General features: G+C 51.3%; 1 protein-coding gene across 1 annotated transcript; it reads right to left on the minus strand.

Annotated features, from left to right (window-relative positions):
• Positions 1-176: 176 nt before the first annotated feature.
• On the minus strand, positions 177-23,836 carry RAB5C (RAB5C, member RAS oncogene family). The gene is made up of 6 exons (XM_047093327.1): positions 23,733-23,836; positions 4,837-5,091; positions 3,167-3,318; positions 2,838-2,960; positions 1,837-1,930; positions 177-1,094 (listed from the first exon to the last, which is right to left on the minus strand). The coding sequence occupies exons 2-6, from the start codon at positions 5,000-5,002 to the stop codon at positions 979-981; spliced, it is 651 nt and encodes a 216-aa protein (XP_046949283.1). The 5' UTR covers positions 5,003-5,091; positions 23,733-23,836; the 3' UTR covers positions 177-978.
• Positions 23,837-25,787: the final 1,951 nt, after the last annotated feature.

Below are 25,787 nucleotides of genomic sequence, written 5' to 3' on the forward strand. Positions count from 1 at the left end.
ACCCTACCCTACCCCTTAGAGCTGGTAGAGCAAGGGCCTATTTCTCTTGGTTACCATCACCACCAGCATCCCTTCACTTTTGTGGGGTGGGGGGTGGGGGAGTGAAGTTAGTTCAAGTAAGCTAGAGCAGATGCGGTCTGATAAACTGCCAGAGAGACAAGGAAGACAAGTGGGAGGTCGATCGATCGGCTGACTATATTGACAAGATACTGATTGGTTACATGTTGAAGAAAACATACAATACAAAATACAGAAAAAGTTGGTTCCATCCCCTCCCACCCACCCCCCCCTTACCCACCCACCCCCAAATACTCATCATCGTGATTTGGTCAGAACAGGGCTCAGAGCCAGAGGTCAGGGTGACGGAGGGGGAGGGGGGTTATGGGGAATGGGTTGGTGACTGTCACAATAATGCTGTGGTAATGCTGTGGTTTCTCTCCCAGCTGTGCGTCAGGGGGTGAGGGGGGGGCTGCAGCCTGATGACAGCCAGCTGAGGGAAGAGCTGCTTCTCCCTTCCCTCGCCCCTTAGGGCCACCACCCAGAACCAAACCCACTCCAAACACAGTAAGGATATGGATGCTCTTGCTGAGTCTGCTAATCAGCAAGAGGGAAAGAAGGGTAACTGCTCCAACCCCCGCCTCCCCACATACAAGGGTGGGGGGGAACAGGGGCACGTGGCTACTACCAGCAGAGGAAGAGTGGGAGAGCAGTAGAAAGGGCTGGAAGTGGGAAGAGCAGAAGATCATATATATTAAAAAAGTGACTTAAGACTTAAAATTGAATTAGTATTTGTACAGAAAGGTGCAGGTGGAATAACTCACTCCGGCCTATGATCAAAATTCTATGGAGAAATCATGGCGGACCCCTCCCCCTGCCCCCCCAGTGGTAGCCCGAGTCGTTAAGTGCGATTGGTTAGAGTGGATTCCAGTCGGGTCGGTCAGGCGGAGGAGGTGGGGGCAGCGGGCAGGCAAGGGGGGCTCAGTTGCTGCAGCACTGGCTCCGGCTGGCTGGGTTGTTCTCCTGGAGGTCCACGCCTCGGTTCCGGCCTGGAGCACCAGCTGCATTCTGGGGCTCGTTCTTGGGAAGCTTCTTAGCTGTTTGGAAGAGGAGGGGAAATATGCATTTGTGGGGCTACCCCAATACTCTTCCAAGTATGCTTGAGTGGAAGCTGGCCTTTGTACCACCCAATCTGGGATAACCCATGGGGGAGCTTCGCTTCTTTGTGCCAGGTGCATGCATTCTGAGTGTTTCAAGAAACTGAGGCAAAGAGGGTGCCTGGGTGGCTCAGTCGGTAAAGTGTCCAACTTCGGCTCAGGTCATGATCTCACCATTTATGAGTTCGAGCCCCACATCGGGCTCTGTGCTGACAGCTCGGAGCCTGGAGCCTGCTTTGGATTCTGTGTCTCCCTCTCTCTCTGCCTGCCTCTCTCTCTCTCTCTCTCTCTCTCTCTCTCTCTCAAAAATAAACAAACATTAAAAAAAACAAACCTGAGGCCAAGAGAGGTTAAATAACTTGCCCCAGGACCACAGAGTTAAATGATAAAACAAGGATTCAAACCCGGGCAGGATGACTCACTACAGAGCCAGATCAGCCTAAAGATCCCAAGAAGTGGGTAGGGGGATGGTGATGTAGGGTTTTCAGTGGGTGGTAATCTAAAGGGTCAGAAAGTGAAATGTTGAGACTTTGGCCCAGGCTGTAGAAACTTCCGGGGTGAACTCTCTATATCTGACAGTCAGATAAAGTGACCCCACAGACTTACCACATACTACAAAACAGCAGCCAGGTGATAGGATAGGACCCTGGTCAGGGGAGGGGAGGGAAGGAAAGCAACTCACCTATTGCCATGAAAATTTCATTCACGTTCATCGCAGTCTTTGCTGATGTCTCCATGAACAGCAGACTGTTGTCTTCCGCATAGGCTTGTGCTTCCTGGTTTAGATGGAGGTGAGAAAGTGGGTAGGAGGGAAATGATGACAGTTGGCAAGGGCCAGGGCCCAGGATAAAAATCTTCCCTCCTCACAGTCGCCTTACACACAATAGAGACAATGCAGGGATTTTTCAGTCCCGAGGCTCTCCTGCTCTGGGTCCCCCCCAAATCTGCACCACACCCAAGGCCCCCGCTTCACATACAGCACCTCTCAGTTCACAAACATTGGCAGATGTTTTACTCAGGTTTTCCTAAGTCCATTCTGCCTTTTGCCCTTCAAAATCACTAAGCTAAAAAAATACTTCTAGAAAGTTATCCTACAAATGCACATGCACATTTGGAAAAAATACAAAAGCATGTGGATGTTGACCGCAGTGCTGCTTCCAGTCGTTTGCTATTACAAACAACCTACAAGTCCATTGGTTAAGGGCCTGGTAAAAAATACACAGTATTATGGGGCACACCCCCATCGATGTAAAGAAAGGGATTCATTCACATGGGTATATTTTTAGAAAAATAAGAAACTGTGATGAACTTGGGGGAAGGGAGACTAGGTTGGAGATTAAAATTTCATTCCATGTATCTTCCTGTACTGCGTAAATTTTACTCGTGCGTGTTTTATGTGGATAAAAGTAATTCTTTTTCAGTAAGTTTCACTGAAAAGTCAGTTTACACAAAAAATAAGCAGAAGCTTCAGCTATCCTTATGCATACACACGCCACCAGCCGATGACAAAGAACAAGGAGAAGCAGAGAAGTCCTTCAGGCCCACATTCAAGTCACGAGAGGACAGCAGATGAAAGCGCCCCGGCCTCCCCACTTGGCCCTCCGCACAGCCCCTGAGCAGCCGAGGCTGAGCCAAGCGTGGAGCCGGCTTACTCCTCCCCACCAAGTCCTGTCCTGCCCCCACCTGGAACTCCACGGCTCTCTTGCTGGCCAGGTCCGCCTTGTTCCCTGCAAGTGCGATGACGATGTTGGGGCTAGCCTGCCTCTGTAGCTCCTTCACCCAGTTCTTGGCCCGTGCAAATGTATCCTGGGGAGACAAGGCCAGAATGTCAGAGAGACAGAGGCGGCATTCTGCCCAGGGCCACTCACTTAGGGAAGCTCGAGCTGGCAGAGCCCAAGTGTCTAAGATGCTACCGCCCTGGAGATTCTGGTGAGACACCCCCAAACGACAGAGGAAATCTGCCCACACCCCATCCAGGAACAAAGTGTTGAGAAGTAAGGGGAAATCTTTACTGTGTTGGTGATGTCATAGACCACGATGGCAGCTTGGGCCCCCCGATAGTACATGGGGGCCAGGCTGTGATACCGCTCCTGTCCAGCTGTGTCCCAGATCTCAAATTTGACTGTTGTGTCGTCCAAACAGACCGTCTGTGTGAGGAAGGCCGCTGTAAGAGGGAAGGTGGTGTTATAAGGCAAGAAGGAGCTCAAGAAGCCACCCCCACATATCTCCCCAGTACTGCATGTGGACTCTTTGCTGAGATGGGCCCAGAAAAGCCCCCAGCCCAGCGGCTGAAGCAGGGTAGGTGGTGTTTGTATTTTTCTGCCATGTGTCAAGGGGACTGGGGGTTGCACAGGCCTTACAGACCCACACTAGGCAAGGGCAGAAGGGATATCTGCCCGCACCTGAACCGTTTTAGGAGCACCTCCGAGGAGGACTGGCAAGGGGCAGGAGAGGGAAAAGCCCAGGGGAAAATGGACTCCCAAGCACAGAAGGGTGGGCCCACCACTCCCCCTGTCCCCCTCCCCACCTCCCCTCACAGGGGACAGTCAGGCTGGAAGCCTCCATAGTCCCTCAGTTTGCTCCAGCCCAGGGGTGTTACTGGCCTTCGGTTTCCTGAGGACACTCACACACTTAGCTACACTGGGGCCGCCTGAAAGTACACGCTGTTCCGCTGCCAGGCGGAGGCTGGGTGGCTGGCTTCCCGGCTGCCCCTGCCACCTCCAGGCATGCTGGCTAGCCTCCACCCCCAGCTCTGACCTTGACCCATTCCTGACTGGCCACCCTGTGGTTCGACCTTCAGGGAACACAGTGACCCTATCTTTGGTCTGAGGAGACAAGGGAGCATGTGGTGCTTGTGCACATGCTTCAGGAGGAGTCCCAGAGCCGGGACAGGCAGGTGGGAGTCCCCTCCCCGCTGGGAACCAGGGGAGGATCCCAGAGAGCTCAGAGTGGAAGCCGGCTCCCTGCTCTGCCCTCCCCCCACGCCCCTGAGGGCCCAGGGTGGGGGAAACTGCCTCACTTCCCTGTCTCCAGCTCCTGACTCGGGTGCTGAGGAGGCAGCAGAGGACTGCTGACTCGGCCCGTTTAGTTTCCAGCTGCCTGGAAACCTCCTACCAAGAGGGCAGAGAAAGGGTGACTCAAGCCCAACGTCCGCCCTGGCCCCTAAGGTTTGTACAGGACACTGAGGCAGGGAACTGAGCCCACACCCTCACGGGCTACACGCTGACCACCAGGAAATCAATGATAGGCTCTGAGCTCGAGGGTAAAGGTCAACTTCAGAAACGCTGGCCCGCTCACCAGGCCATTTCCCCATTCTGCAAAGTAGGAGAGGCCAGGACAGACGCACTGCCTGGTACGGTCAGAAGGACCCTCAGAGATCCAGACCGAGCCTCTCCCTTCCAGAGGCCGGGTCAGTGGAAGGCCCTTAGCCAAGGCCGCGCAACAGTACAGTGGCATAATCGGGAGGAGAAGCCAGTTTTGGACTCCCAGCTAAGTCTTACTGGGTGGCGGTGGGGACTCCGGCATGGAGACCAGCTGTTGGATTTGATTCCAGGGCCCAGGTGAGGAAGAGGTGCTGCCGCCGCAGGCACGTTTAGTCCCTCTGGGCAGGCGGCTCCCTTCTCAACGCCAAGGCATTTCTTTGGCATTCCTGAGGCTGCCCCACTCCCTTGTGCCCACTCACCTCCAATGGTGCTCTCCTGGTACTCATGGAACTGTCCCTTGACAAAGCGGAGCACGAGGCTGGATTTGCCCACTGCAGACTCCCCGAGCAGGACCAGCTTAAACTGACAGATCTTGTTCCCAGCGGCTGGTCCGTTGGGTCGCGCTGCACCTCCCCGACCCGCCATGGCCCGTCCTGCTGTAGTGGTACCAGTGAGCGTGGGGCGGGGGCCGGTGCTGCGCGAAGAGGCACTTAGTGAGGACGGGGGACCTCCAACTGCAAGAGAGATCAGCAGTACTGGTCAGGCCAGAGACTGTCGCACAGCAAGGCCTTCTTAAATCACTCTTAAATCACAGGTCTCTCCCGCTGCCCTCCCTGAGGACCTAAATCCTCCCATCCTGCCAACCCCCTGGCCCCCACCTCCCAGAAGTTAGGAGAAGAGCCTGAACTAGGATGTACTACACATCTATTTGCCCTACAATCATCTCAGCAGTGAAAAGTGGTCTCCCAACTCTAGGTTCATGGTTCTGAGCAAACATGTTACTTCCCAATCCCAAGTATCACGTACACACAGGAGAACAATGGGCATATGGCAGCCTGGTGACAGTTAAGTCAACAGGCTCCTTGGAGTACCAAAAAAATCACGCGGGAAGACGCCAGGATCCAGATGAACAAACAACGAACCTGTGGTCCCGTAGCTAAGATCACAGCGCACCTCGGTGCAAAGCCAGAGTGGATGGTGAGGCTGACCAGGGCACAGGGAGTCCAGATAGAAAGCTCATCAGACAAGGTGCTTGGCCAACCTTGTGGGCACTCAGGGACCAGGGACTGGCCAGTGCAAGTTGTATTCAAAATAGCCATTTTGTCCTGCTGTCTCTAGAAGGACTAACTTTCTCAGTCGGAGGGTGGACTGTGCACTGGAATCAAAGTCCCATTTTACTCCTTCATCCCAAACCTCTTCCCCCTGGTTCTCTCATTTTTGATGGACCAGAAGTCTCACACACATTAAAACACAAAACACACACAAAACCAAACACACACCCAAGCCAGAGAGCTCTGCTGGCAGTCAGAACGGCTGCCAAATTTCCCTTTTCAACAGAGACCTCAGTTCCATTCTCTACTGGCAGAGGCAGAAGGTGACGCAGAGAAGGAACAGGGAAGTATGGGAGGGCAGACACAAATGAGGGACACTGAGACCTGCACCCCAAGCAGCCGGTGTTCCACACTGACATCTTAGTCACTCTGTTAGTGATAGCTTTGGAGGCGCAAAGAAGGATGAGGAGCCTATTTCCAGAAGCCTCTAGAAGACTTATACTAAAAAATACCAGAACGTTTACAGACGAGTACTGTGACGAGGTATTTCATCCTAAACATCTGTATAGCGTCTGAACCTAAGCTGGAAAGAAAAAGCTTTGATTCAACTACCCTTAGCAGAATGGAGTCAATGCAGAGGGGTCTTCAGAACAAGAGCCCAAGGAAGTACAGCCCAGAGCTGCCCCCTGGGCAAAGGGAGTGCATCCCCCTACAGTCAGAGGACGGGGGCGTGAATGAAGAGAAGGGTATCCGTGGGCAGCGATGGGCTATGCTCATGCAAGAAGTTGACGGCAAAGGGCTTGCTTTGTTCAGTCTGAAATCCCTTTTCGCATCCCCGTCCTCCTAGCAACTCATTTAAAAAGTGAGCTTCAGGAAGCATGATTCACTAGCCAGGAAAAACAGTTTCCTTTCTGGATAGCACCAAGGGAAAAGAGGTTTGAACCGGGAGCCACCTCTTCCCCAAGAATACAGGAAGGCAGGCAGTACGGGGAGTGGGTGGGGGGGGGGCCGGGGAATCCCTATTAGTAACAAGAAATGCTAGTGGTATGATATTTTACAGTTTTACAGCTTTCTCTTTAAAAAAAATTTTTTTTTAATGTTTACTTATATTTGAGAGAGAGACCAAAACAGAGCATGAGCAAGAAAGGGGCAGAGAGGGAGACACAGAATCACAAGTAGGCTCCAGGCTCTAAGCGGTCAGCACAGAGCCTGACGCGGGACTCGAACCCACAAAGTACGAAAACATGACCTGAGCCAAAGTCAGCTCTTAACCAACTGAGCCACCCAGGTGCCCCTACAACTTTCTCTTTTCACCCCAGTCACTGATGTTTGCGAGACTCTCCAGCCCTTGAGGCAGGGTCTGTGCTTCTGGCTTCTTTGAGAGCTTTCCTCATAAGGCCTACCAAAGAAATCCTTTTCAGAGCCGGCTAGCATTCACCGAGCAATTGCATAACCATCATCTCCCTTTAGCTTTAAAACAATCTCCCTTTTTTTTTCACATAAATAGCCTGCCTCTCAGGTGTTCAATGCCCTGTTCAAGGCCACCCAGCATATAGGTGAAGACCTGGATGCGGGTTGCCTGTGTGCTCCTTTACCTCCTGTGCTCCTGGCCCATCTCCCTGCAGTGGGAAGAATGCTGGAGACAACACCCACCCTGTTTCCGGTCGCTGGGTGAGCGAGACCCTGAGACCTTCTTGTGCGGCAGCAGCCGGCTGGCCTGCAAGGTGTGGCTCCAGCCCACAGTCACAGTGATCTTGCAGGCCCTGACTCCTTCCAACTGTGGGAGGAGCCGCCCAGGGCCAGGCAGGCGACAGCAGCAGAGGGAAACCACAATGGAATTACAAGTTGGTTATTACCACAAATCCATGTGACACATCGTCCCGGCTGGGCAGCAGAGCGTGGCTGGGGCACTACAGAAGGAGGTATGAAGGAGTGGGGAGAGGGGAACGGAAGATCAAGTCCCCGATTCCAACAAAACCAAAGCAGCTGGGGCTGAGGGCTCCTGGGGTGGGAAGTAATCAGCACCCATAAGTCAAGAAATACAGAGATAACATCTAAGTCTTGTCCCCATCGAATCAGTGGGTTTCCAAACCTGCCCAGACAGAACTTGTATTTTTAACAAGCCAGGAGAGACAAGTAACTCTTATCCAGTGGTTCCTGACCTTGTCTGTACTTCAAAATCACCTGTGCAGCCGGCCCCTGGAGGTTCCTACAAAGGTTTGGAGGAGGGCCTGGGATCTGTATTTTTTTTTAATGTTTATTTTTTTTTTTAATTTTTTTTTCAATGTTTATTTATTTTTGGGACAGAGAGAGACAGAGCATGAACGAACGGTCGAGGGGCAGAGAGAGAGGGAGACACAGAATCGGAAACAGGCTCCAGGCTCCGAGCCATCAGCCCAGAGCCTGACGCGGGGCTCGAACTCACGGACCGCGAGATCGTGACCTGGCTGAAGTCGGATGCTTAACTGACTGCACCACCCAGGCGCCCCTTTAATGTTTATTTCTGAGAGAACCCGAGTGGGGAAGGGGTGGAGAGGGAGGGAGACAGAGGATTCGAAGCAGGCTCCTTGCTGACCGCAGAGAGTCCCATGTGGGGCCTGAACTCACAAACCATGAGATCATGACCCGAGCCAAAGCCGGATGCTTAACCAACTGAGCCACCCAGGAGCCCGAAGTATCTGTATTTTTTAAAAGTGCTGTAGGTGCCCCCCCCCCCCCGGCACAAACTGGCAGGTGACATATTCTGCCTGGATATTGATCCTGCCTTCCAGAGGCACATGAGCAGGCACACAAGGCACTTTTTATGGCCTCCGTTGCCTCGTGGTATTATCCCTGGCCCCACTGGCTGATCACATGAACAAAGGTGTTGACCTTCCAAGACAATAAAGACACGGAGGAAGCTGATTTTGCCACAAAGGGCACGCGAAGACATGGGCGTGTTTAGGACAGGCAAAGGCCACGCCCAGAACCCCAGGAAGCTTTATACCCTCCCCTCCCAAGATTGGGAAGCTGAGGATGCACCCAGGCAGGTGGAAAAGGTGAATTCGCACACTGAGCTGGCCTGCCAGCTGGGGGAGGGAATCTCGCTGTGGGAATCTTCTGAACCAGAGGCAAGAATTACCCACGGGTACGGGCAGGTAATGGAATTATAACCAAAAATGCCATAGCAAAAATCTTCTTTCAGATAAAAATCAAATTCTCTTTACGAGCTAAAGTTGTAGTCAGAGTTTCTTATAAGATACAGAATGGGCCAAAAGATTTTTTTTTTTAAACCAGTTTCTCCAACACCAGGAAAAACACACCAGTAGGATGGATTTCCTCCTGGATATTTTCACCAAGCTGCTAAAATGGGCAGAGCTTCAGACCCATGGCAAAAGACTCACCTTGACGTGACTGCTCCCCTTACGCTCCAAGTCAGAACCTTGGTTTGTTCAGAGGCTATGGAGTATAAGCACCATCTCCAATCTCATTATCTTCATAGGAAATGGAAGAGATCACAAGGACTGGGGGCCACCTGACACTTTCCCCCACAATGTACATGAAAGGGCAGAGGGACCCAAGCTCCTAAATATATGCCCAGCCAGTTCTGGAGCCAAGGGCGGGAGAGAGAGATAAACAGCAAAATACTAGACTTACTCTGGCTTTTCTCTGCTCTGGACACTAGAAGGTCAGTGGGTACCAAACTTTTTTTTTTATCAGAATCACCAGGGCATTTAGAAATAACCCTGACCAACTGAATTAAAATTTCTAAAAGTAGAGTCCAGAAAATGTTTTTAAAGTAAGTTCCCCCAGTGATTCTAGGCAGCCGATTTAAGCACAAGAGCTACAGCTGAGGGCACCTGGGTGGCTCAGTCGGTTGATTGTTGGACTTCGGCTCAGGTCATGATCTTGCAGTTCACGAGTTCGAGCCCCACATCGGACTCTGTGCTCTTCAGCATGGGGCCTGTGCTTTAGGTCTTCTGTCTCCCTCTCTCTCTGCCCCTCTCTCTCTCTGCACGCCCTCTCAAAAATAAATAAACATTAAAGAGCTATAGCTGATACAGGAAGGAGGGAGGAATGCCAGAGACAGAAAGGCACCCTTCCAGATCAGTGCCATGGACAACACAGGTGGATCAGACCGTGGGTGGGGACTGATTCCTGGCTTCATGCAACCACTGAAGCCTCTAAGATGCCAGATGCTGCTGCCCTTCACCCTAGCCTCCACTAGATATGTCTCTTCTCTAACCGTGAAGTCACCCACTTCATGCTTTTTGTCCTTCCTGGTAAAAGAGTGAGCAATTCCAGCTGATGGGCGTCTCTCACACTTCCTGTTTGCTTCAGAGACTTCCTCTAGCTGACAGTCCCGGCACAGCCTGGACAGTGAGCTGATTAGGGAAACCAATCAGACTCCGTTGACCAGAGGCTGAGAAGGGCTCACTCAAGGTTAGTCCCCAGCGGGGAAGGACGGAGAACCAAGTGACCCTGCCCAGGGCCCCCTAAAAGGTGGTCCTGGCCAGTGACTCTTCAGCTATACCCTAGATGAAAGCATTCCTGAATATCTAACACCACAAGAGCTGGGCAAGAAACGATGAGAGCAGAAGCAATGTGTTAGCCTGCAGAGAATGAAAAGTGGGGCACAGGAGAAGAGGTAGTTAGGTTCAAAGGTGAAGCTAGAAGACACTAAAAAGCTCGAGTCAGCCAGGGAGATGATTTACCCACAGGCTCCAGAACACAGGCCTTCCTCAAAGGGGAAAATCACCACTACCAGCACACAGGACCAGAGGGCAGACTCACAGAAGGACTACCGGGCCTCTGACTGGCTGCAGACTCAGAAGGAAGAAAAATCTGAAGCAACACAAGCCATGAGCCACATGAGGTACCCACTCACCATTCCCCAGCACAGCTCACAGATTAGGACTTGGGAGACTGGTTTAGTTAGAGCCTGGCTCCACCGTTTACTAGCCGAGTGACCTTGGCCAAGTCAGACAGGCAACTACTGTCAGCTTCAGTCTCTTATCTATAAAACGGTATTGTTTAATACCAATCGCATGGGGTTGTTGTCAAGGTTAAATGAAACAATGCATAGTTCGAATAACACAGTATTAGGCCGAGGGCGAGGCTCTAGCAAATGACAGGTTTCTTACAGTACTAAGGGCCTAACTAACTAGTTTTGACTCATTGGTTGCCAAAGCTCAAGGTCCTTGAAGACCTCATCCTCCTCTTTCCAATTACAGAGGAAATGAAGTTGAGGTGAGGTGGCCTGCCTGCAGTCACAGTCAGGTGGTGGCAGAACCCAAGCCCAGGACTTGTAATTCTAGCAGGGCTTCCTCGTCACAGATAGAAAACCCGAGAATATTAACAGTGTCATCACAGCCACTACAAATAACAGGGGTTCTATGTACGAATAACAGCCTTCTATGTAGGCTTTAATGGAATATGGCTTTTAACAATGGAAAAATGATCAAATGTATCAAACTGTAAAAAAAAAAAAAAATACTGCTAGACAGGAATATTTTATATCTTGATTTGGGAGGTAGACACACAGATGTACACAAATGTAAAAATCTATCAAGCTGTCCAAGTGAGATGTATAAATCTTACTACGTGTAAGTTACACGTCAATACAGAATGTTTCCGGAATCCAATTTTGCATACAACAGTGAGAAAGTAAAGCTTACAAATGCTATGAAACCATTCTAGCTTCCCTGTATAGAAGATATTTTCTGCCTCCTCTTTAGTATAACACAATTCAGAATAATAAAGACAATCAAAAAGATGGATGCCTGAATTAGAAGAGGACTAAAAGAGGGGAGCCTGGCTGCCTCAGTCAGAGGAGCACGCGACTCTTGATCTCGGGGTTGGGAGTTTGAGCCCCATGCTGGGTGTGGAGATTGCTTAAATAAAAAAAAAAAAAAAAAAAAATAGAGGGGGTGTCTGGGTGGCTCAGACAGTTAAGCGTCCGATTCTTGGTTTTGACTCGGGTCATGATCTCACAATTCATGAGTTCAAGCCCCGCATCTGGCTCTGTGCTGACTGTGCAGAGCCTGCTTGGGATTTTCTCTCTCTCCCTCTCTCTCTGCCCCTACCTAACGAACACATGTGCTCATGCTCTCTCTCTCAAAATAAGTAAACATAAAAAAAAAAAATAGAGGGCAGAGAAAGAACAAATCTCTCTCAAAATAAATAAACGTAAAAAAAAAATAGAGGGCAGAGAAAGAACAAAAGTACCCAGCTAACAAGGCGCAAGCTAATAGGATTCAATACAAATAGGACTGCTACACACATACTAAGAATATATTTGTACTTAACTGTGGGCTGAAGAATTTTAAAGTTGCTTAAAGCTTCATAATAAAAAGGGAAGGTGACATTTATGTCTTTTCAGTGAGCAGAAAGGTTACCACAGTGACGCTGTGCACTCTCCAATCAGTCCAGAGGGAGTCTGCAGAGTCTGCAGGGTTTAGGGGGTGCAGGCTGGGGGATGGAATCAAAGAGAGGGGCATCTTCCCGTGTGACCAGTACTATGGGATTGCAACACAGAGGACCTGTGTCCCACCTGGAGGATAACAGAGGAATCTTGGCCATGGAAGCCAGAGGCTTAGAAGGCCAGGTTGAGATTTGGGGAGAACGCTGATGGGGTGTGTCAGGCCAGGGCTGGGGCCCCTCATCCCACCACAAAGTAGGGGATTCAGGATCAGGAGAGCTGGCAGCAGGGGTGGAAGGGGTGCCGCGTTTACACAGTCACAGTAAGAGGACTGCCTTTCCGGGGGAAGGGAAGGAAAGCATCCCAGAGTGCTGCCCAGGGTGAGCTGCGCCCCCTACCACTGCAAGATGCCCTTGAATCTGCCCGAGCCCTTAATCCATCTCCCTTAACTGGGATCAGTTTCAGCTCACTCCCCTTTCAACGAGAACTCTGCTGGGGCTGGCTGCCTGGACTTCCCCACCACAACGGGGCCCTGACACTGTCCACAGGGGCTCCTGCTGGAGCCACTAACAGCACTAACACCTGCAAAAGGGGCCAGGGTGCAGGAGCTCCAGGAGTCTGAAACCCTAGAGGCACATGACCAAGCGGTCCTTTCCACTCTCCAGGCAGAACCGGGCTCTACAGCCCTTTCTCCTGGGCAGGAAGATGCCAAGGTGAGTGAGGCGGAAGCCACCCTTGAGGGACAGATCCCCAGCTTCCTAGAGCCCTGCCCCATTAAGAACATCAAGAAAGCCTTCCCTGAGCTTCGCGCTACTTTCTTGGCTCTCGACAACAGACGATCCTGAGAAGCTGACAGAAGCAGACTCAGCGCTAACTTTCAGGCAGAGGATGGAAACCTCCAGCCCCTGTGCCTATAGGGAGGATGACTGATGGGGGCCAGGCCGGGGGGGGGGGGGGCGGAGAACATCACATATCTGCTGACACAGCTTGGTCACTGTGGGCTGCCTGTACTGTCCACAGAAGGGCCCCAGGAGTCATGGGTAGCTCTGAGAACCTCATTCACTGGTCGTGCTGGCCAACAGAGCCAGACGTTCGGGCGGCAGACAGTGAGGAAGGCCAGACAGACAGGGGACCACCTGCGGCTGCACCAGGCAAAACTCGTCCTGTCTCCTGACTCTAAGAGGCACTAGGGGCCCTAGGTGCTGACACTGACACTCCTAAGAGACTATTCTCTCTAAGGGGACCCAATCTCCCGACTCAGCACACCCCAGTCGGCAGGGTTGCGGTGGACCCTCTGGCCCCAACGGGGCAGCTAAGAAGTCTCAAGCAAAAGCTGGATTGAAGTTTGGTACCTTCTGCGACACAAATCCACACGCAGCTAGCTACAAGATGTGGTGGGAACAGGACTGCAGCAGAGCAGTGGCTCACGGGCCACCACCCAGGTCTTCACTTGCTAGTGCCAGAGAGAGGATGCGAAGAGAGCCGGCCAAGGCACAGGTTCTTCCCTGCTGTGATCCCAGGACAGAGTGCGAGTTACGTGAAAGCCAGTGAGTTCAGACATGGGAGCCCTGCTGACCCACAAGCCTCACAACTACCCTGTATTTGTTCTGCTGATGCAGTTACTTAATTAATCAATTAATTAATTTACTTACTTATTATTTAAAAAAAATTTTTTTAGTGTTTATTTTTGAGATTGAGCAGGGGAGGGGCAGAGACAGAGGGAGACACAGACCCAAAGTAGGCTCCAAGCTCCAAGCTGTCCGCACAGAGCCTGACACGGGGCTCAAACTCACGAACCATGAGATCATGACCTGAACCAAAGTTGGATGCTTAACTGACTGAGCCACCCAGGCGCCCTCATGCAGTTACCATTTACTTAGGACAGTTCTAGCTGGGATCTCAGCAACGCAGAGCCCGTCTTCCCCTCTGGCTCTGGAGGGTCTCTGCGGGGGCCAGGAGCACCAGCCGGGCCAGCTGCCACTTCTGCTCCTGCCACATGCCCAGAAAGATGCCAAGAACCTCTGCCGAATGTCAGGGTCATCAGCCACACCTGTTTGTTGGGCTACTCATACCAACAAGTGACCAGCAACTGACATCCCTCACAAACCCTTCCTGTCTTTACCAAAAAAATGAAAACAAAAGAAAGCCAAGTGAATTCACTGCCCTCAGCTCCTAAATAGAGAGCAGAGGGCAGAGACCGTGTTTGAGAAGTGAATGGGGAAAAGAGAATCAGGTATCAGATACCAGCAAACCAAATTCCTCTTGCTCAGACACCACACACACTGTGGTTCAGAGGCCGCCCAACTAACAAGAAACAAGGTCAAAGTTCCCACTGTGAGATCTGAGAGACGAAGGCAACTCTCAAGAGCCTGGATACAAAGCACAGTATTTTAGGCGGGCTTTTTCTTTCTTTTTTTAAATGTTTATTATTTTTGAGAGAGAGAGAGAGAGAGAGAGAGAGAGAGAGAGAGAGCAGGAGAGGGGCAGAAAGAGGGGGGGTAGAGAGGATCCCAAGCAGGCTCTGTGCTGACGGGAGCGAGCCTGATGCGAGGCTCAAACTCAGGAACCCGAGATCATGACCTGAGCCAAAGTCGGACACTCAACACACTGAGCCACCCAGGCGCCCCTGACTTTTTCTTCCTTAATCTTTGCTGAACAAAATGCAGAAAGAGTGCCAGGTGAAGAAACCAGGCAATGAATGAGTCTAAACAAGTTTCAATGAATGAGTCCTACTTCTACTTCCATGGCCCCAAATTATCATAAGACTGGTACAGGTGGCAAGAGGTTGGAGAACTTGGGGGCTTGAGATGAGGAATGAAGAGGGTAGAGAAATTAAGGGCACTGTTACAGATGAAAAGGAGCACACAACAACATTCTCCAAGGCTGCACTACGGGTTTCCTTTGTTTTAACAGCACATGATATCAAGCCAGACACACAGTAGGTGCTCGTAAACAGAGTCTGCAATACACACACAGTAGGTGGTGAACGGAGCTGCAATACAGGCCTGGTTGGGTCTGGCAAGTGATGCGGCAGGTGAAGGCTTAAATCCACATCCACCTGCCAGGCTGCTCACACCCCATCAAAAGCCACAGCCCAGCCCAGCCCAGCCCAGCCAAGGAACCTCTTCACTACCTCAGACAGGACCTCTTAGGTTCCTTCTGCATAGGGGCTAAGAGCACAAGTCTTGGAGTCAGACCAACTTCAGTTCAAGTCCCGGAGCCACCACGTACTGGGGTGACCTGGTGTTGTCACTGGACCCATTTTCCGATACATAAGATAGAAAGACTAACGCCCATCTCCCAAGGCTGCTGGGGAGAGGATACACGTGAGACTTGGCAGAGGGCCTGGCTCCGAGCAATCCCTTCATACATGTTCCTGGGGCGGGGAAGCCCCGACCCTGGAGGTCCCTACGAAGGAAGGAGATCCTCAATCAGTATGTTCACTCCCTGTTCACATGTTCCTTCTGCTTACAGTCTCCTTGGACCCCATTCTTCAATGTCCCTCATTTGGAGAGAATGCTGAACACATCAACTACGGTCTGAATGTCTGTGCCCACCCCCCCCCCCCCCACCGCCGCGTTCATACGTTGAAATCCTAACCCCAATGTGATGGTATCTGGAGGTGATTAAGTCATGCGGGCAGCACACTCATGATTGGGATTAGTGCCCTTTTAAAGGAGGCTCCAGAGAGCTCCCTTGCCCCTCCCGCCATGTGAGGACATGGAGAGAAGCTGGCCTGGAAGAGGGCCTTCACCACAGCCCAACCATGCTGGCTGCCCCTCTAATCTTGGACTTCCGGCCTCTAGAACTGTGAGAAATAAATGTCCTTGTTTATAAGCCGGGCAGTCTGTGGCATTTGGGTATGGCAGCCTGAACAGACTAAGACGGCGACTTTTAACAGTGTCCTAGAAAAAGGACCAGTTCACCCTTGATGTCCTGTGTCCTGTCAATAACCCTCACCCTGTATTCTCTGGAGACTGGCTTCCAAAGCCACAAGAATGGAGAGGGGACCACCACTATCCGGAAAAATCAGCAGGGTTGAACCCTCAAACAGGTAAACAATAACCCCTTAAAAAAAAAAAGAAAAGAAAGAAAAAGCCCCACAAGAGAAAGCATCTCAAAGCCCAAATGCCCTTCCTTCCATTTCAAAGCCTCTTTCAGGAAAGGGAAGAAGTAGTTCAGTTGTGGAGGGGGGGGAGGGGGCAGGACTAGGACAGCTGACAAAGAAACCAGAGTTCCTTTTAAAGAACCAGGCTGGAAATGCTAGAGGTTTGGAAATTGGCGTCATTAATCACCACAGCCTCTGAGCAGCTCAGAGAGCAATGTGATGACTAGGAGAGCAGCCAGGGTGAGGAAGGCCACCCACGCCCTCCCCCACTCCCGGGATGCTCTGACAGAGCCACCTGAAGAGGACACACAGGCAGCTAGGAATAGAAGACTAGAGGCTTGTAAACCAACTCCTGTTAAGATCCCAAGTTAGTGTTGCCAGAAGGGCTCAAGTTACACATCTTCAGAGGGCTGACAGTACAACAGAAGGATTTAAGCTATTCAATGATTCAGGATCACAGCTCAAAGTGACAGCCTGCCCTGGGCCTGCCTAGAGCCACAAACCCTCCCAAAGGGGAGGTCTGTTCTTGAATGGCAGCAAAACAACACTGGCCCAGGCCACAGGGACTCCCTTCTAAGGCCGAGTTCTGGAAGGTCTGGCTGGAGCACTTGGCACCTGAAATAGAGGACGCTCATGTATCTTATCTTCCCAAATGGATAGTGAACTCCAGAGCAAACACCAAATCTGACCATTCGGGGATCAGTCCAGTTGTTGGATCAGTCAAAACATCAGGCAGGGGTACAAGAAGTATGAATGGGTGAGTCGAGAAGCAACAGCCTGCTCCTGGGGTCAACTGCCAGGAGTCTCCCACACACATTTCCCAGGGGCATCTTCACCTTGTTGAACTCTGGTGTCTTCAGTGACTAACCAGCAAGACAAGAAACTAATTGAACCCAGCCACACAGGTCCATATCAACATACTTAGAGCAAACAGTTGCTAAAAAAAAGGCAGTGGTCTTGAAGAGATAGCCGATTCTAGGACTGGGGCAGGAAATATGCAAGGTGAGCCTGGAGCATCTAGTAGTGACGAAAAATAAAGAAGTGCTCAAAAGGGGCACCTGGGTGGCTCTGTGGTCAAGTGTCTGACTTCGGCTCCAGTCATGATCTCGAGGTTCATGAGTTCGAGCCCCGCATCTGGTTCTGTGCTGACAGCCCGGAGCCTGGAGCCTGCTTCGGATTCTGTGTCTCCCTCTCTCTCTGCCCCTCCCCCACTCCCGCTCTGTTTGTCTCTCTCAAAAATAAACATTAAAAAAAAAAAAAAGTGCTCAAAAAATGAACCCCCCACCCCCACCCCAATGATGGGGTGGGTCAAAGGGACTGGAGAGACCTCCCAGTGACCAGACCTGGAACAATCTGAGCAATAAAATAAAGTAGTACTGGATTACAAACCAAAATATAAATATCCATGAGTCCAGACTGTTATAAATAAATGAATAAATCGGGGCGCCTGGGTGGCTCAGTCGGTTAAGCATCCAACTCTTAATCTCAGCTCAGGTCATGATCTCACGGTTTGTGGGATCGAGCCCTGCATCGGGCTCTGTGCTTAAGTGCAGAGACTGCTTGGGATTCTTCCTCTCCATTACTCTCTCTCTGCCCCTCTCCTGCTCACTCTCTCTCTCTCTCTCTCAAAATAAGTAAATTAATTAAATTTTAAAAAAAGAATAAAGAACTGAGGGACAACAAACAAATCTCTCCTATTCCAGAATTCCAAATAATTCACGTAGATACACTGCCCTCGAGGAGAGAAGCACAGTCCCCCACTCGAGTGTGAGCTATACATAATGACCTCCTTCCAAAGAGGACAGTACAGAAAGGGGAGGGGAGACAGCGACTTTCCAGTGGAGAGACCTGACGAACATCACCTCAGCCAGGTGACCAAGGCTGACATCAACAGAGATAAGTCACGTTAACTGCATGTACTCTTGATGTGTAATGAAAGCAGCACTTCACCTGTGTGGTCTTCCTTCCCCGGACTCATAACCCCAGTGTAATCATGAAGAAAACATTAGACGCATCCCAACCGAAAACACACTAAAAAATACCTGAGCAGTATTCCTCAAGATGGTCAAGCTCATCAAAAACAAGGAAAGCCTAAGAAACTGGCTCAGCCAAGAGGAGCCTAAGAAGACATGCCAACTAAATGCAATGTGGTGTCCGGATGGGATCTTGGAACAGAGAAAGGACCTTAGATAAAAGCGAAAGGAATCTGAGTGAGGTGCGGACCTTTCACGAATAATTACGTATCAAAATTGGTTCACTCAGTGTGACAAATATGCAATATTGATGTAAGAGGTTAATAGTAGCAGAAAGTGAGCAGATGAGAAAACTGAAAGCTGTGCTACCTATGAAGTTTTTCTAAAACTATTCTGAAATAAAGTTAATTAAAAAAAAAAAAAAGGCAGTGGCTCATCTTGTGGCAAAATGAGATCCAAGGACACCAGTGACCATGAACTCATGTTCCTAAGACAAGTGAACTCTCCACGGAGCCACACTGAGGGGTGCGTGGGAAGAGGGGTGGCAGGAGCTGCATCAGTGGTCCCGAGGTGCCCCACCCCACAGGCACAGGGCCTGAGAGTTTGAAGGCCATGGGAGTAGGTCACAGAGGGAAGGCTGCTCTCACCACTCCTGTCCACACAGCTGCTGGTGCCACTTTCTTAAGATCTCCCCCCTTCACGAATGAGCCCATGCAGATGTGCAAAGCAGCAGCCCCGCGTCAGAGGTGAAGTCACCCCCAGTGATCCTGCTGAGTCCCAGCCTGCCATAGATGCCACCTCGCCACAAGCAGCCACCGAAGCACAGCTACTGGGTACATGTGCTGCAGAAGGTGGCCAGCGGAACTGTGGATGGCCAAAGCCATGGCCGCCTTTCCCCATGAAACCCTTCACTGGAAAGATTGGAGACTGGGAGACGGCAACCCTCTGGAAATTTAGTCTGTGACCTGTCCCCACCCCCATGTCATCTGCACTGTAACATTCATCTCGTTCACCTGTTTGCTCTCCTGCGTGTGAGCAACTTGTTGGAGGACAGGCCAAAGATATGGGCCAGGCTTCGGGATCCACACTGTGTGAGCTCAGAAAGTGTGTGTTAAAAGATGTGGGCAGACATGTGCTTCAAGGGCACCTATGAATGTCTGCCCTCTTCTTTAACAACCCCAGCAGGGGGCCTTCCATGATGGGGACCATGGGAGGCCTGGACACACAGATAAAACAGGACATGACCCCTCCAGGGCTCAGGCACTAGACAAGGGGTACTAAGACCAAAGTGCAGGGAGGGGAAAAGCCCTCAGCCTACTTAGAGGAAGGGAAGGCTTCACAGAGGAAGTGATGTTCCAACGGCCAACTGCGCTTTAAGAGGAAAAGTCAGGAAATGTGCCTCGGAGGCAGGTGAGGCGGAGAAGAGCCTTGGAGGCAAAGGGAGCACACAGCCCAGAAATGGGACAAGAGGGGAATCCAAGCACAGACTCGATTCTGACGCGACTGGGAGTTCCCCACCATAACGAGGGGATTAAACACAGTACCACCCTCCTGGGGTTGTCAGGAGGATTAAGGAGTCAGGACATATGAATGGCTAAGAAGAGCGTAGCAAAGCTCAAAAAGTTGCGTTTTTACTTGTATTATTATTCCAATTTACAGGAGACGGGGTATTTAATCTGAGAACTACTCTCTTAAAATACCAGGCTATTAATGTGGAAGACTCCTTAAGATATATTCCAATTCTCTGCCATGACTCTTGGAAGCACTATTACCTGGACTTGGTGACATCCCAGTTTATAAATCCTACCCTACAGGGCGCCTCAGGTCATGATCTCAGCTCAGGTCATGATCTCAAGGTTATGAGTTGGATCCCTGCGTCAGGCTCTGTGTTGATGGCATGGAGCCTGCTTGTGATTCTCTCTCCCTCTCTGCCCCTCCCCCGCTCATGTTCTTTCTTTCTCTCTCTCTCTTTCTCAAAATAAATAAACTTAAAAAAAAAAAGTATTATAAATCCTACCTGAAGCAGTGCTTCTCAAATAGCCCCAACAAAAGCACCCCTGATTAAAGTCAGAGGAGAGGAAATGCAAAACTCCAGGAATCTGGGAATCGAACCCAAAGCAGCCTGCCACAAACAAAATATTGTCTTTAAGTTTCTTGTGTTAGCTTAAACTCATGTAAACTTTGCATTCCAATCTGTAATAGATCCATGACTGTTTTAATACAAAAATGCTTAAAACTAAGATGGAAGTGCCTAGAAGATGCAAAGACCCCTCTTAGTCAGTGGCTTGGACTACCCACAGCACAGGACCCCCGCAGGGTCCAAGAACCCCAGATGAAGAAGCACAGTCATGGCCTTAGCATTCTCTTCTGCAAAATGGGAATACAACCCACACTGATTCTGACTGGTGTCTGTGAGATGAGACAACATGTAAAACCATGAAGCAGAGCACCAGGCGACACAGCAACACTTATGCTGTGGTACAAATGCTGAAGCAGAATCTTCGGGATGAATTATAATGTGCCTTCGAAACCCCACTGATCCATAAAATTGCTATTTGTGGGTATCTGGCTATCCTGTGCCAGGCACCGGACTAGCTCCTTTACCCTGTTTCTAATTCTGCAAAATACTTCGTACCCCCATTTTACTGGAAGAAACAGAGGCTCAACAAGATCAAGTCACAAGTCCAAGGCCAGGCGACTATAGAGTCTGGCTGACTCTATAAAGCTGTGCTTTCCACCCTACCGTACTACCTCTCTGTTTACTGGGCAAGGCTCAGAAGAAGGATGTCTCTAAGAAGGACTTGCTTCGTGGGGCTGAATTTGAATTTGGACCTTGCTGTTTCCATGTAAATTCTAGTGAAAGGAGCTACTGGTGGACAGCCACATTCTTCCCACCCGCGAGCAGCAAGGGGAATCAGGGGGTGAAGCAGAAGCCGCGCTGCTGGCTCCCAACACCCATAACCCGGCCCAGAGAGACCCCTGAGCCCACTCACTTTTACTTTCATTTTCTAGCCATCACGACTTTCCCAGAAGTGAATGCTACAGATGTCAGCAAACTCCCGCCCCGAAGAGTACTGACTTGGGACTCATAACTACCATGGTCCCCAGAGGCAGAGGAGATGGGGGTCATGGAGGATAGGAAGGTGGTGTGGGGGTGGGGAAAAAAACAGAAGCAGAGGAGGGCATCAATGACACGGACGCTAAAGGGTCTGCAGTGGGGCCCCTGCCTGCTCACCCTGCGTGCCCGTTCCTTGAAGCAGCCCGAAGAAGGGCCCACTCTTAGGGAAAAAGAGGCACGTGGATTCCTAAATCCCAAGCCCCGGTTCTACCACCTTCTAACCAGATGACCTAAGGCTAGCTACTTTAAATTCCTTCAGCATCATCTCTAAAATGGAGATACAAAATCTCATGATCTCCCAGGACTCTTGTAAGGAACAGGTATGAAAAGAACTTTGTTTCTTGGGAGGATCATGTGTGAAAAAACCCTGCAGCTTTAAAATGATTTCTAAAAATCCATCGTTACCACCTCTCTATTGCATGAAGGCAGAAAAGGCCAACTAGTTGAAAGAGGCAAGAGAGGAGAGGCTTCTGTGGCACACAGAGCCCTTCCTCTTTTTGCCAAGCAATGTCAGATCTCTGCTTGGACTCTACAATCCCTGGATACCGGAAGCGGCTGCCTGACTATCGGGGGCACTGATGCCTTCCACATCTCTCTGAAAGGGAGAGCTTCTCCTTCAAAAACCTGTTTCAGAATTCTGGCCGGGAGAGCATGTCCAGACAAAGAGGGTCCCCTCAGAAGGCTGGCAGCCTCATCCTGTGACTCTCAAAGAGTTCCAGAAACCACAACCCTCGACAGGCGAGATAAGTTTGGTCAGAGACCGATGGCCAGTGAGCAGTCAGGCCTCTCCAGCCCTGCCCCTCAGAGGCACAGGCTGACCAGATTAGAGAAACTAGACTGGCCACAGAAGTCTCCAATAACCTTCCAAAGAAGACCACACTAGTGGTCCAACTGTTGACCCCAATAAGGTAGGCTTTTTTGTTGTCCAATAAAAAACGAAATGAGTGCATCCCAGGTCTAGCTCAAAAGTTTGTAGGAGTGAGACACTGGTGACTGACTGTCCAGAAGAAGTCAGAAAAGGTCTCAAGGCAAAAAAAAAAAAAAAAAAAAAAAAAAAAACCGTTTAGCACCTGTAAGGGCAGTAAAGACGGTGCAGAACACTGAAGAGCTACAGAAATTCCCAAAGACTGCATGGCCTTTCCTCCCTTCCTCGGATGTGATAGCAAGGGTCGGTCATGGCCTCAAAGAGTCAGGCTACTCTCGTTAAGGTACAGTCTTGGCCTGTACTTTGGCCACATAACAAAGAACCTCCCAGGCTGGTCTGAGACAACAGCCATTTCACACACCTAAGTCCCAAGCACTAGACAAGGATCAGATGTCAGTACAGGCTGCCTCTTGGAAAGGCTGGGGGGAATCAGCCCTTTCTGGCATGTATGGGAATCCCTTGGGCTACAAAAATCAGCACATCAAGAAGCCAGAGGTGCCACTGTGCTCTCACCTTGCTCCTCCATAATCTACAATTTGTCCAAGCCCAGAAGGGACTGGAGAGGCCCTAGGACTAGAAGTGGCATAGACCTGTTGATCAAGGAGATGTGTGTGTGTTTGAGAGTGGGAAAGAGATGAGCCAGGACCCTTTGATTCCAGATTCCTAATTTTTGGTCTTTTCTCTCCGCCCTAAAGGCCAACAGACAGCAGTCCTAGGAGGAGCAGTCCCTCTGAAGCAGCTTGGAAACCACTCACGTGCTCTGGGAGGACAGGGCTGAGCCTGGAGCAAGGGGGAGGGGGAGAGGGGGGAGAGAAAGAAGATAATGAATGGGCAGATCCACCCTGATCTGTGATCTGTAGCTAGGATTAAGCAAACCTCAGCTAAATTTTTCAGAGGCAGGAAGAGAAATACACTCAGAAAACACAACTAGGGAACAATATAACTAGAGGACAGATATGGGGGTGGAGCGGGCAAGACAAGAAGGCAGTTCATCCCTAAAAAGTGGCCAAGACTTCAAATTCTGCTGAGATCCTGGCTGGCTCCCTGGCTCGAGGAAAGAGGGGAAGGGAGGAGCTATGGGAGCCTGTGAGAGTGAAACGCTGTCACCCAGGAGGACCCCTCCGCCCTCCCCCCCCCCCAGGAAATCGAGATAAAATTTCTCTAGGGCTGGAGGGGACAACTGTTTTTGTGGGACGGTGTGGGCCGGCGGGGAGGAAAACCGCGACAGACAGCACTCCTCGCCACCTCTATGGAGAAGGAAGACCGCCTCCTTCATACCTAGCAAAGATTCCTCCAGTTCTGGGAGCAGAGGGAGCAGAATTTGGGGTCTCTCTCTCCCACAACTGGACTGGACAGGCCAGAGGAGGGCCCTGGGGGTGTCCCAAGGCTCATAGAGGGCCGGTTAGAGTGGGTAAGAAGGGCCCCCCTTTGGCCCGACGCCTGGGGAGCCCCTTAAGAGGGGGCTACGGGTCGGGGGAGGGGTCACTATCCCCCTAAGCCGGGGTTGGGCGGGAGGAAGTGCTGCCCCGAAGAGGGTTCAACGCGAACGAGACACTGGGTCGCGGGACAGGCACACTCACGGCGGCTCCGGGGCGGCGGCGTTACTTGGGGCCGGGGCTCGGACAGGCTCCGCTCCTCTCCCCCCGGCGGTGTCCCAGGCTCCGGCCTCCACTTCCGCCTTTCAGCCGCTCCGGATCCGGATCTCCACCTCGGACCCGCCCCTCAATACTCCCAGGTGACTGACAGGGCGGAGAGACCAATGGGAGGCCCTCTTGACCGATTTACAGGCGACGCCTGTGGGGGGCACGGGCGAGGCGGGAGAGCGCGCGCGAGGGACGGCGGGACTTGTAGTTCAGAGAACTGGGAGGAGCCGGTGGCCGCCTGGGACTTAGGGTTAGGGTGGAGCCCGCTGCCGGCGAGGCGGAGCCCGGCCGGGAAAATTTTAAAGCCAGGGCTGCCAAACGCGTCACCCTGGGTTCCAGGAGCCCCGAGGGGAGGCGGGTGGCAGAGCGCTGGAAGAGGGCAGACGACTGTGTGAGCAGAATTGGGAAAGGAAAAATATGGTGTGAATGAATAATGCACATGAGGCCGCAGTCCTGAGCACTGGCTAAACCGGAGAAGCCTCTGTCTGCACAGAGCTGCCAAGTCAGCTCTGGGAGCCCGACTGTTGGGGACATTCTGTAATGAGGAAGGTGACGGAAGTGCTATAGGAAGGGTTCTCTGGAGGTGAACGAGAGAGATCAAAAGGAGAGCTCCTGCCACTGCTCAGCCGTAAGCCAGGACCCTCCTCCTTTGGCTGAACATCAAGACACACCAGGATCACCTCTACCTCTGCCTCCCCCGACCCCGACCCCGACCCCGACCCCGAACCAGCTCCTGTCTCTGATGCCAAATATGGAGCCGGACTACTTCTGCTTTGGCTCTCCCCATCCATAAACACAGATTAGAACCATTTCTGTTTGCCTCCCCCACCTTGACCTCCATATGGATCAGGACTATTTCTATTTTTCTTTTTTCTTTTCTTCTTTCTTTCTTTCTTTTCTTCTTTCTTTCTTTCTTTCTTTGCTTCCCTTAATGTGGATTAGGACCACCTCTGTCTCCGCCCACCCCCCTCCCCCAACACGGACCGGTATCTCCTCTGCGTTTGCATCCCACTCCCAGGAATACTACTCAAAACTTGTATGGAATCAAAGCTCAGTCCAGAGACAGCTGTGGGCGTTGTTCCTGTGACACCTGCTGACACCAATCATGCTTTGGAGCCTGAGCTGAAGAATCAACCTGTCTGGGACCGCCTGCCGCAAAACTGCCCACACCTAGTTCCATCTGGTCACCAGAGCGCTGCTTTCTAACAATAGCCGTAACCCCCATCTCCCCACCCCTGCATCCCTGCAGTGATCATCTGAGAAGTGAAAGCTAAGAGGGAAGAGAGGACTTAAGAGAGCAAAGGAGACGGGCAGAGTGGAATTCCTAGCAGGTTCTTGGCTAGTGACAAGCTTTTCCCCCCAGACCCTGCTGTACCTAGCCTGTAACAGGTACAGGATTGGTTATACAAGATCAGTGGGGCGTCCCACTGGCTACCTTTCCAGAGCTGGAGGTGGGTCTGAGTCAGGACTCTGTGCCTCTCACACACTGTGTCTGAATCTGTGGCTGTCATGGGTGGGAGGAGGAGGGGTATAACGGGCCCGCAGTGACTCATTAAGGTTTCTACCTCATCCCTGGGGCTTCTGGTGGCGTGAATGTGGTGCCAAGTGGATTGCTCGGCGCCTTTGCCCTTCCTAGAGACAGCAACAGGGCCCTGGGGTGCGGTGGGGAGTGACTGCCCTGTAGGCTCCTCCAAAGCCCTGGAGCTCTCAGACCAACCCCCAGAAACAGCCAGAGCCAACAACTACAAAAATAAAGCATTTATTTCCTATCCAAAAGTGAGCCTTGGGTGTTGGGTGGCAAAGGAGAACTGGAGAACAGGGTGGGTTTGTGAGAAGTCAGGGCCCTGAGTGAGACCGTGTTGGGTGTGGGGAGAACAGGCTCGGAAGAGGTCTGGTGAGGGGAGGGGTAGGGAGTGCCGTGGGGACTGTTTCAAGTTGCTGGCAGCAGAAAAGACCACCTTCAGGGACAGCCTGCGGAAACACAGAAACAGA

This window comes from Lynx rufus, unplaced genomic scaffold (genome assembly GCF_022079265.1).
Source record: "Lynx rufus isolate CCGP_SWC_20201006 ecotype Redwood Valley unplaced genomic scaffold, mLynRuf1.p SCAF_34, whole genome shotgun sequence".
Lineage (NCBI taxonomy): Eukaryota > Metazoa > Chordata > Mammalia > Carnivora > Felidae > Lynx > Lynx rufus.